General features: G+C 36.6%; 1 protein-coding gene across 3 annotated transcripts in view; it reads left to right on the top strand.

Moving 5' to 3' along the window:
* The window catches only part of ptpn11b (protein tyrosine phosphatase non-receptor type 11b), a 54,468-nt gene extending 43,141 nt beyond the window's left edge, over positions 1–11,327 (top strand). For all 3 annotated transcript variants that reach the window (XM_059333610.1, XM_059333609.1, XM_059333611.1), the window contains exons 11-16: positions 1,215–1,369; positions 3,116–3,183; positions 3,278–3,429; positions 4,399–4,499; positions 5,265–5,394; positions 7,835–11,327. In XM_059333610.1, coding sequence (XP_059189593.1) covers positions 1,215–1,369; positions 3,116–3,183; positions 3,278–3,429; positions 4,399–4,499; positions 5,265–5,352 — 564 coding nt within the window. In that variant the 3' untranslated portion in view covers positions 5,353–5,394; positions 7,835–11,327. The remainder of the gene's footprint in view (positions 1–1,214; positions 1,370–3,115; positions 3,184–3,277; positions 3,430–4,398; positions 4,500–5,264; positions 5,395–7,834) is intronic.
* Positions 11,328–12,786: the final 1,459 nt, after the last annotated feature.

The raw sequence follows: 12,786 nt of genomic DNA, 5'->3' as shown, positions 1-12,786 counted from the left end.
GGCATAATGACAGATAAAAGATCAGAAAATTCCTGTAAAAACCCAGCAGTAGATTTAGGGGGCCTGTAAATTAAAACGCATAAAATTGACAGTTCGTTCTTTAAAATGAAGCTGAGACATTCAAAGCTGGAAAAAGAGCCCAGCGAGATGGGGGAGCAGGTAAACACACAGCACTAGACAGAGACAGCACTGTCGACATTAAAGACTAACGATTTCTAGATTTACATGCAATTTAGATGAACAGAAGAGACAAAGAGTAAGACCAAAATCTGATTTCATTTTCATTGACAAAACATGCAGCAGTTCCGTTTCCTCGCTTACTTCAGTTAAAATGAATTCATTATCCTTATCCGCACTCGGGTCGCGGGGGGCTGGAGCCAATCCCAGCTGACATTGGGCGAGAGGCTGGGTTTTTCTCCAGGTTCTCTGGCTTCCTACCACAGTCCGAAAAAACATGCAGCTCAGGTTTAATTGGTGACTCTTAATTGCCCGTAGGAGTGAATGAGGTCATGAATGGTTGCCTGTCTGTATATGTGTCAGCCCTGTGATGGTCTGGAGACATGTCCAGGATGTACCCCGCCTCTCGCCCAATGTCAGCTGGGATTGAGTTTGAATAAGAGGTTAAGGATAATGAATGAATTTACTAAAATAGATACATTTACTATCACTAAGATAATACTAAAATGACAGTAGTACACAGGAAGAGTTCCTGTTAACTGTTATCCTTCACTTTATGTTGGTCCTAAGCGCAAGTTCCTCAGCATTAGCCCACTGTAAGAAATTAGGGACAGAATTCACATTTGTCCTCCCGCATAAAAACGTATTCCAGCATTTGGGATCAGTCATTTAGTACTGGTGGAATTGCAGTTTTACTACAATAACAGTTACAGCAACAAAGCTTACATGTGACTACTGGAGAGGATGCCTCCATTACAGTACAGCAATGAACAAAGTCTGAGCCAACACAAAGACAGAATTTTGTACTGACTAAATAAAGCTGGCAACCCAGAATATGAGCTTTAGAAACAATTCTTAGAATGAGTATTGTGGATTTTGTCCCCTCGTAAGTACTTTTAATGAACGCTGTGGAGTCAATATCAAAACAAAGTGACAAAGTAAGCATAATCAATGTTTAGAAGATTTCCGCAAGTGTTATGAGACATTTTTTTAACAACTGCAGCTCATCTTTCTTTTTTGCTGTCATTTCCCTGTAGAAGGAGCCTCTGAGGTACATTTGGCACTATCAGTACCTGACCTGGCCGGACCACGGGGTGCCCAATGAGCCCGGCGGTGTCCTTTGGTTCCTAGAGGAGGTCAACCGGACCCAGAGTACCATTCCAGACACTGGACCCATCGTCGTCCACTGCAGGTACAACCTTTTCTAATCATATTATTTGGATGTCTGCGGGCCAGAAGTTAATTATTGTTTAGGTCAGGACAGAGGTAGAGGTCTGGTAACCCATCAAGACACAAAAAACAGGCATATGGCTCTCTGGTGCAATGGATAGCTAAATCGATAAAAACTGTAGCAAAAGTCATCAAATTTCGACATAAATAAAGATAATTTTGTGTTTGTTTTTTGTGTTGGGGAAAATTGTGACGGGGTCATTTTTGACTCTTAAGACAACACAAGGGTTAACAAAAAAATATAGCACAAAAAACTTTACAACTTCAAAAAAACAGGAGAAATTATACCAAAATCATTCAAAGCAAGTTTAACAAGAAAATAATGTGTCCATCTTCACTCTGTTTATTTTTTATGATTACACTTTTTTATTGCTTTTACACCATTTGAACATGAACTACAAATTCACAAACAATATACAGATTTAAAAAAAATAAAATAAAATAAAATCAATAAATAAAATACACAGTGTATGATACATGCTCATACCACTACAGTAAGAAATAATAATTTAAACCTGAGGAAGGATTATTTTATTGCTTCTCAAATCAGCACAAAACAGTTTTCAGCTGCGTTAACATAATGCTCAGGTGTTTTAATGATCAATGAGCCTTCCAACACTATAAACGTGGATTAAAACAATGTGCCACTGGAACGCGGGAGTGATGGTTGCTGACAATATATAATAGATATTTCATAAGAAAATCAGCCATTTCCGGCTTTAGTAGTCATTTACCACATTAACTATGCCTACACTGTATGTCTGTTAAAATTGTGCTTTTCTTTAAAAAATAAGGACATTTTAAGTGACCCCAAACGTTTGAGTGGTAGTGTATTTGATGAAATTTCATTTTATGAAATATGGCCACTTGGGTGCGCTATAATTAAGGTTAAAACATTTATTGGCACTACGTCCTGACCAAACTAATTACACATGATCACAGTCAATGTCCACCTGTCCCTTTCAATGACATGGTTTTCAATATTGCCAAAACTCTGCCAACACATGCTCTTTTTTCCACTGTAACCTACATGTTGCCACTTGCAGCTGTTGTTTACTTTTAGTAACAGTAAGATAACGCTCAGCTTTAGCCAATATTACTCTGCAATGTGTTCTGTTTTCATTGATCTGTTTTACTCTGCAAAAACTTTGCAGAAACTTTGAAATAGCACAATCTGTTTGTAGTTCTGCTGTAGTCACGACGTGCTCTTTGCCTTCATATAATAACATAATAATAAAACACACCTTTAAGTGGATTATTACTATATATTTGTCCATTTTGTCTGCTTTCCTATAATCCACCATACCAATCCTCCCCAACATGAACTAAAAACATGATGCCAGATTGACAGAACTCGTCTGACTTATCATAAACTTCACTCATCCGTCGGCTGATGATAAATTAATGTTGTTATTGTGGGGGAATACACAGGAACGCTGGGTTGAGATCTAACAGCATTTTATATGTGGCACAACAATACATTTCAAGTTTATTGCTGTTGGCAAATGAAAACCTATAATTCATAACCTTAGCCTTTCATGTGTTACTTTCGGTGTCATGTATGGGTTGATAAAACTCTTGATGCTTTTTATAACTGTCTAGATAAAATCAAATATGCTCTTACAAGTAAGTACATCTATTTTTCACCTTGACGCTTATTCCTTCAAGTGTTGTAACAACTCATGGTTTCACTCTACTCCCCCCTCAGTGCAGGCATCGGCAGGACAGGCACCATCATCGTCATTGACATTCTTATTGACATCATTAACCGCCAAGGTGGGAGACTCAAATATGAAACCGTATATGTTTTATATTCAGATCTTTGTGCTGCATCTCTGCCAATCTTCTTTGTTTCCTGTGCACGGTCTAGGTCTAGATTGTGACATCGACATCCCGAAGACCATCCAGAGGGTACGACAGCAGAGGTCAGGCATGGTGCAGACGGAGGCCCAGTACAAGTTCATCTACATGGCTGTGCAGCAGTACATAGACACGGCTCAGAAGAGACTGGAGGAGGAGCAGGTACCCACCGACTAGGGATGGGCCAACTCGAACATCTATAAACCTGCCAACTCGAACATCTATAAACCTGCCAACTAGAACATCTATAATGTTAACGATCAATAAATCGATTAATTGCTATGTTTGTATACAAACTCCAGTATGTATAAAAACATGCATACATGGGCAAAATAAAAGATATATATACAGTACCATACTAAAATATTTTTTGATAATGGACAATGTTATTTTGAAAGGACGAAAAAAGACAAGTTCAATGTTTGATGTTTTAGCCCCCGAAGAGGCATATTTAAATGTGTTTGGTGTCTAAATAATTTTTGGATAAAATTAAACTCAGTAATTCATGCTAGCAAGGTTTGATACAGTAAGCTAGTTTTGCTCAAATTAATACTCTTGTATTTCTTTGTGTTTTATAATTGTTATTGTAACGTTCAGTTTGCAAACTGTAGCTTTATCCAACTTAATTCTCAGCTCATTGGCTTATTGACGTACGGCCGCAGAACTGAGGATCTGCTGTGTTTCAGTTCAGTGAGTACTGATACACAGTCATAGATCAAATTAAAATGAAAAAATACACAGATCGATTAAAAATTCCACCTGATCAACCAAATTCTTAATGTCCATTTATCGATCATCGATTAATTACTCCCATAACTACCACCGACACAAAAAGCGGCATTACAAAGGCTCTTAAATACATCAAATAACATTTTTGACACAGAAATGAAGGTTTTAAAATATTCATGGGAGAGGTGTTTGAGTTGACAGAGCCCAAAGGCCAGTACTGTGTGTTATGTTATGACATCAAGAACACTGAGGTAAACATCAGTTTGGTAACTACCTTTAGCAAGTTTCCAAAGTGCTGTATGTGGACGCCCTCTGGGACCATTTAAAGTCATCTTCAGGTCAGTTTGTAAGAGCTTAGTCCTGTAAACTGAATCCGCCTCTTGTTATGTTGTCACTTTGCAGAGGAATAAGATGAAGGAGAGGGAATATTCCAATATCAAATATCCCCCGATGACCAACTCAAGGTCCAAACCCAACATGTCATCCTCACGCTCTTCTTCTGTGTAAGTATAATAATGGTAAAGTAGCAATTAATGTGATTATTAAAGCCCCCCTCCAGTGTTAATAGTGGACATAATCAGTGGCAGGATGTAACTAAGTACATTTACTCAAGTACTGTACATGAGTACAATTTTGAGGTACTTGTACTTTACTTGAGTATTTCCATTTTATGTAACTTTATACTTCAACTCCACTACATGTTGAGGGAAATATTGTACTTTTTTGCTCCACTACATTTAGCTGAGAGCTATAGTTACTTTTCCTGTCTTTTCAGATTTAACATTAAAAACATGATCAACTTAAAGTGATTAGACATTTTTCCTAACCTTATAACAGCATATTAAGTGGTTAAATGTGCCCTAACTTTATACAATTTAAACACTGCATATATAAATGCATCAATAATAATAATAATCAAATATTATATTTAGAATATATAAAACAATCTAAATGGGGCCGTTCTGCATAACAAGTATTTTTACTTTCCATGCTTTAAGTGCATTTTGATGCCGATACTTGTTTTTTTCTTCAGTACGTTTTCAATGCAGGACTTTTTCTTGTAGTGGAGTAATTTCACAGAGTGGTATTAGTACTTTTACTGAAGTAAAGGATCTGAATACTTTTTCCATCACTGCACATAATCCATTACCCGTACTACCTTCAGCAACATCCTTTCTTTTTGTAACTTTTTGCACAAAATTAAGTTATATGTCGACAAATGTAAAGTTTGTTTTGTCAGTGAATATTCTTGCATTGTGTTTTTGTAGGCTGACAAATGATGACTCGTCGAGTGTGTACGAGAACATAAACTTTAAAAGCCCTCAGACTTCTTTCAGCAGTAACACCAGGAGGTAAAACCATCGCTGTTGACCTCCTCATCTCTCTGTCTGCCTCCCTGTGAGTACTTCATGAATTTTACTGTGCTTTTGTTTAAGACTGCCCACTCTTTTTGCCTGCTAAAACCTTTTATTGTTGCACTGTAGTATAAGGTCTGCATTACAGAATAGTTTTGTTGGTGTTATAGTTTGGATGTTACTTTTGTTGGAAAAACTGAGCTATGGTTAAGCTTTAACTTAGAGATTCCCTATGGAGTTTTAGACTTCTTGTACTTTTGTTTGTTTGCAAGAAAACTCCACAGGGCCTCTTTACCTTCAGGCTTGACTGAATTTTCCCCTTAAACCAGAACTCAAGATGCTGTTAAAACTTTTACACTGTTTTCAGGAGAGAGAGTTCACTTTCTTCCAGTGAGTCAAATTCATTTTGTCAGGGCGATGTTCTCCTTTTTTTTATGGTTCAATTTATTGAGTAGCCAGGAGCGGCTGAGCTCCCTTAAAAGAAAACCTGAGATCCCCTTAAAGCAACAAAAGATTCAATTTAGGTTCAAATTATAACCAATCTTAATTCTCACAGGCTCATTCTTTTCTCTCTCTCAGAGTAATTAATAAAGCAGACAGGGAACCCGGCAGCGTGTGAATCACAGCTTTGATTTGTGGTTACCAGCATTAGACATTTGCTGACAGTGTTTAAACCACAAATTCTCAATCCTTTTTCAGCCCAGGACCATCTCATGTCTGGGATAATTTTAGATTTTTACATGTCTATAATCTTGTATTGCTACAACACATGGAACAATGCAATTGACATCCATTCAGTTATCTTAATAAGATAATATAAAATAAGATATTACTTTATTTATCCTGCAGTGGGGAAATGTAGTTTTCACAGCAGCTCAAGATACTGACACATAGATATAGAAGACAGAATAAGAATATAAAAAAATAAGACATTTACATACATTTCTGCTATTTCGCATTTATTATTAATATTAATCTACAGGTGTATCTCAATAAATTAGAATATGATGGAAAAGTCCATTTCCAGTAGTTCAAGTCAAATAGCCCCAACCAAGTATTGAGTGCATATAGGTGGACATAATTTTCAGAGGACAAGATTTCCATATTAAACATACTGTTTAAAATTGGTCTTTTGTGATATTAAATTTTTTTGAGACACTGAATTATAGGTCTGGGGCGTCCCAGTGGCTCACACCGGTAGAGCGCTAACCATGTATGCCGTGTGCTGCGGCGGAGCCGGGTTCGAAACCGGCCTGAGCTCCCTTTGCCGCATGTCTTCCCCTCTATCACCCCCTTTCTATCTCTCACTATCAATAAAGCAACAAAATGCCAAAAAAAATAGTCTTAAAAAAAAAAAAATTAAGACATGAAATGTTTTATTCTGCGTGTAATGGATCTATATAATGTGTTATTTCCACTTTTTGTATTTAATTACTGAAATTGATTTACTGAAATAAATAACGTTTCTATGATATTCTAATTTATTGGGATGCAACTGTGCATACATTTCTGCTATTGGGCATTTATTATTAATATTAATATATATATTTTTGTGCTTGTTTTCCTGAAAGTACTTTGCATTTTACAGATATTGCACATTGGAGAAAATATACTTTAGCATGTTAAATAGGTTGAAAAAGTTGTTGCATGTAGTTGTATGAACATTGATTAATAAGTATATTTAAATATATGCAAGTAACACTGTGCCTAAACTAAATCAAATCAAGAGAAAATGGCTCATTTGAAGTGCATTTCAGAACACGATATCATATATCATGAAATATAAATTAATGAATTTTCACAGAACCTCAAACTTTAAATTATAGCACTTTATCAATATCGATCACATTTCTCAGTTCCTCTGTATGTCTCTGTTAAACCTTTATTTATTTATTTAAACTCACAGTGCCTAATTTTGATAGGGACTTCTTTCATGGCTTTTTAAATGTGTAAGTTGTGTATAATGTGTATGAATCCATGTTCTATGCAAGTTTATTTTACAGTAGTATGGTTGGATATTCAGCCTTTCACCTCTTTTCCACCTTTTTCCTTTGCAGCCATGAAGGGCTATAAAATATGTTTTACTGCAAATGTTCTCAGCAAGGAGCTTTTTTTTCTGGCTGTTAGCTCTCTCGGTAGATCTCTGTTATAGTGCATGATGGATAAATTGTCCTCACCTATATTGGCTTATCATGGACATATCAGAATCAGTTTATATGCTGATAAGTAACTATCCACCTCAGTGTAGAATCAGTCAGGCTTTCCTGTACTCTGTTTTATGTTAAACATCACATGCAAAGGTATTATAGAGGGTGTTGTATTATATTTGTAACTGATTGAAAGCACTTTCAAACACATTCAAGATGAGTAAATGCTGCCTTTAGCTCCATATCATGAATTACATCAGGTCCTAGTGTTCATGATTCAAAGTGACACCAGCCATTAACTCTACTTGTCCGCCTGTCTGTTTGTGTTTGCTTCAGTTTCAGCGGAGGTGTCGCTTCATCAGCGCCTGGAAATCCCTTTGGGGGGAGGAGGGAGTGTGTTGCTCTGACTGCACCCCACATCAGCAGACCCCTGCCTGGGCTTCAAGGTGTTGAGCTGACTCCCTCTCTCCTGCTGCCGTCCTGCTGGACCTCTCTCTGTCTGGAGTCAAACCTTACCCTCCATAGAGAGGATGACTCTGCAGCATAGTGCTCTCGCTCAGGGCCCCTGTCCCTCCCCTTCTTCTCCACCAGCCTCTCCCTCTCTTAACCAGCGTTAAGTGCCTTGTCACAGGATGTGTCTGTAATCTAGCCTCCCTGAACCTGCTGTTATATCTACTGTTACTTACTTTCCAAATCCTGGAAGTTGATGCGAGAAACAACCAGTTTTTTCTTCAGAATGACAGAACTTCACGGGACCTAGGAAGAGGTCAAAGCTAAGCTGTTTGTCCGCTCGTTGCCAGAAATCACTTTGTTCGCCGTCCCTCTTTCTCGTGTCTTTACTGGCTTTTGATTTGAACTCGAACCTAAGACTGTTTTTGTGGCATTCTGTCTCTCCAGCTGTGGTTGGTTATTAACGTGGCTGCTGAGTGATAGCAAGGACAGTTACGAAACCTGCTCCAGGACCCTGAGGCACAGGGAAGGAGAGCAAACCCCTCTTCTTTAAAAAAAAAATTGACAAAATAATTTCAGGTGTAAAAGTGGATTCTTAATTAGATTTTTTGTTGCTCAAGAGTTGTAATATGCAAATGCAAATCAGCTGTTCTGTACTTTAACAGAACTAGATGTCCTGTCAGCTGGTCCCACTTTGAGTACAAACTCATTTATGAACATATTTTTTTGTATGTCCTTAAAATCAGCTTCTTTTCATTATTTCTTGGTTTTTGTTGATACTGTGTAACATATGAGATGTTGATTTTTTTTAAATATATATATATATATATCTATATATTTATAAAGAAGCATTACAGCGCAAGAGATCATGTTCAAGCACAATTGTCGAAGCAGCAGCATCCCCAGCATTAAGTTTGATTTACAAATGGATTGTAATAGTTGACAGGAAACAGGTGGAGAGGAGATTCCTGAATGGGTGTACCGAGTCGAACTGGGCTGACCGCCATCTCTCAGCTTCGTTTGACCGGCTGTCCTCGTTAATCAGCGGGTCTGATGCAGTTCAACATCTGTCGGAGGAGATCGTCACAAGGAGACAAGGGAAAAAGGGGCGATTACAGTGGGCCAGATGGCCATCTGCCTGAGATTGAAGAATAGATTTGTCTCCAAAAAGTAATTTAGAAGATGGCCATAATCCAGGCTTGATGATAGTGGGACGAGTAAGCCGACGTCATTGATGTGATAACGAAGACGGTGGTGCCGTGGAGCACTGAGCCCTCTGCACTGTCTGGCAGATTGTTTGCTATTTTTAGCCTCCAGGATCAAAATATCCTGCTCAAATACAAATGCAGATGCATTGATGAAATCTGACCCAGCTCGATTCTAAATGTAATGACTTAATGATCCTAAAGTCTGGAAAAACAAAAATCTCTCACAAGCGGAAGATGTCATAATAATGTTAAGTAGGGGTGGGCGATATCTTGATTATTTTTATTTTATTTAACGATAATCTATGACAGAGTATTAGGGCCACATTTAGAGAAAAAAATATATAATTACCAGAATAAAGTCGTAAATATTATTATTATTAATTACAAGTATAAAGTCGAAAATATTTAATTAATTACAAGAATAATGTCAAAAATATTTAATTAATTACGAGAATAAAGTACTACTTAATTAATTATGAGAATAAAGTCAAAAATATTTAATTAATTACGAGAATAAAGTAGTAACTACTTAATTAATTATGAGAATAAAGTCGAAAATATTTAATAACGAGTATAAAGATGAAAATATTTAATTAATTACAAAAATGAAGTTGTACATATTTGATAGGCTGTTCTATATTTACAACTTTAATCTCGTAATCAATTTTTTTTTCTTCTAAATGTTCTAATGCTCTGTCGTAATAATCTGACGATATCCTTTAAAATGTGATTTCTTATGAAAAAAAGCTGTTAAAATTCTTCTTGCTTACCAGGAAATCTATGGATTGACACAATGTTTCAGAACAACAGCTCTTGTTTATTTTCTTTAAACTTCAGCATTCAAGAGAGTCCCAATTAAACTTCACTGTAGAGACGTTAAATGGGTAAACATTCAGCTTCTCTCTTCTGAGGTGAATTGTGCAGCATACAAGCATGAGCAAATAAGTGGCACATTATTATTTCTTAATATTAACAAAGTGACTTTTAATGCACTTCTCATCTACCGTCTATGCGCCTCTCGTTTGTTTTCTTTTTGAGATATAATAAGTACTCGATAATGTAAAATTGCACATTGTCAAAAGAAGATATTACCCACTTCTAGTGTTCAGTCATCAATTTTTTTTCTTCCAATTTAAAGCAAAAGAAATAAAAAGGGCGGTAAACTGTTGGTGGTGTTGGTGCTCAGACCATTCCTCTTCGTCCACCAACAGAAACCAGGTCCAGGACTCTCACAGACTGCCCTCGCCCTGTTTTCTTCCATCATAAATTGGCCAGTTTCTGTTTCAGAAGCATGTGATGGTTAAGAATCGTGATTTTTAAAAAGTGTAATCAAAATGTGCTGGAGTAATAGTACTCAGTCATTGCACTGTGTAATAAACTGTAATTTGATACTGTTGACCTTGTGGGGGATGTTATAATAAAGTAGTAGTGTAACCTGTCTTTTAAAGGCTTATGAGAGCACAGAGTTATTTTATGAAGGTCTCAGTTGAAGCTTTGTCTGTGTAGTGATTCAGCGTGGAGAGTTTTCCCGGTATAAATTGTTGCCAATGTATTTTAATGGTTGATTCCTTATGTGAATAAAAGTTTTATGAAATGTGTTGAAAGGCGTTGATGCCCTGTGTCAGTGAAGGCCTATGTCTGTCTAGAAATATGCTGCACCACTTGATGTACTTCAGTTGAATTTTGGATAATGAAGATGTTTGGATTCTTCTGGGTTTTTTTCCCTTTTGTCCTTTTCCCATCTGAACTGTGATCTCTATCCGATGAATGATGACAAATGACTTGTGTGTGTTTCTGTGTTTCTGAACTATGTTGCGCTGTGGATAATTTTTTGATTTTTATTGTATTTCACTTTGCCTCTATGGGTCAATTTTTTTATGATATGGTGAAACATCAATACTTGAAAGTGTGAAACTGCTGAATCTTTGGCCTCAGGCTACGTGTGGATGTCCATTGGCTGTGGTATTTTTGGTAGTGCACTAGACTTTTCAGTGTTGTTTTTTTTCTTTGTTGTTTCATTTCAAATTGTATTTCTAATTGATGGTTTTATCCACTCTTGCATTTTGTATTGTGTCTGAATTATTATTATTATTATTATTATTATTATTGGTGTAATTTCACCATCGAAAAGTACATTTTGAAGTTGAACCAGCATACATACAGATATGCAATAGTAACACGGTATTTTCTTTCTGCTTGTCCTCTTACATTTACTTGAACATGATGTCCATGTCTTTTTGTTTTGATTCCTTGATCCTCGAAGCGAGTCGTGGTATACTGAGTGCTCCCGTGTTGTTCAGTGGAGGCTCTTCTCTTCCCCCTTTTTCCTCTTCTTGCACTGGCTCCGCCCAGACGCCTTTTTGCTGTATAGGCTAATAACTGCTGATGCAATGAGCTGCCATAAATGGCATCAAAATGGTTTATTATCATATAGTTTAATAAAAATCTATGATGGCACAATGTCAAGTTACATGTGGACTTTGCTTTTTTCTGTCGTGTTTACTTGTGAAATTGGAGATGAAGATTTGACAGCCGTGGCCGGAGGCATCTGTTTTCGGTTGTTCATATGACTGTCCATGACGTTCTCAGAAAACAATATCTGAGCAACACTTGGAGGGATTTTCTTCAAAACTGGCACAAACATTCACTTGGACTGATTGATAACTGATTAGATATTGGTGGTCAAAGCTCAAGGTGACTTTGACCTCACAATACATGATTTTGGCCATAACCATAGACTGTAAATGAGATAGACAGACAGAGTCACAATGATATCACCCAGTGATTTGCGGACCACTATTTTTATGCCTTCGGTTGGACATTTTGGCTGTTGCCATCTTGGTTTCTGGAAGCAGCACATGCAAAGAACAAACAGACCGGGAGCTAGAAAGACACTATGTTAGCCTAGGTAGCAAGGTGCATATGTAATTCAAAATGAACAGCCAACTCCTTAGAGGGTCTTCCAGTGAAACCAAATCCTCAACAGACATTTTAGGCAACCAAAATGTCCACAATTAACTTTGATGAACTGGAAACGCAGTGTGAAAGCATTCCCTGTTTTATCTTCTATTTTACTCTTAACCGGACCACAATTAAAATTACAAAATTAACATTGTGCTGCACCTTTATATGCATTGAAGAAGACTTGAAACTAGGATTTTTTTTTCCATTATGCAGTTCGAGAACAAAGTTGAAATACAACATTGATAAAAAAAAGTTGAAAATAAGAGAATAAAGTAAACTTTTTGGTAAAGTTGAAAAGATAGTCACAGATTTGTGTCAATAAGTCATCAGAGTAACATTGTTTTCAGAGAAACGTCTATCCGAACAGTTGGGTAGACTGCAAGCTACTAAGTCATAAAATGAGCAATAACCACAATATTATCTGCTTTTATGTAATTAATGTGAAACTTTTAGACATATATTGTATTATATATTATATACATATTTTCTTAACATTGTATTTCAGATTTATTTTCGACATTGTATTGCAACTTATTTCTCAACATTGTATTTCAACTTTATTCTTGTAATTTCAACATTTTTCTCTAACTTAATAATGATTTTTTTTTTCTCCTACCTGGCCCTAATCCTCTTCTGTTGGACTGAGACCATAAAGTGGTTAGGAAA

The sequence above is a fragment of the Centropristis striata genome, chromosome 5 (genome assembly GCF_030273125.1).
Source record: "Centropristis striata isolate RG_2023a ecotype Rhode Island chromosome 5, C.striata_1.0, whole genome shotgun sequence".
Classification (NCBI taxonomy): Eukaryota; Metazoa; Chordata; class Actinopteri; order Perciformes; family Serranidae; genus Centropristis; species Centropristis striata.
This window is presented reverse-complemented; position numbering and strand designations above follow the sequence as displayed.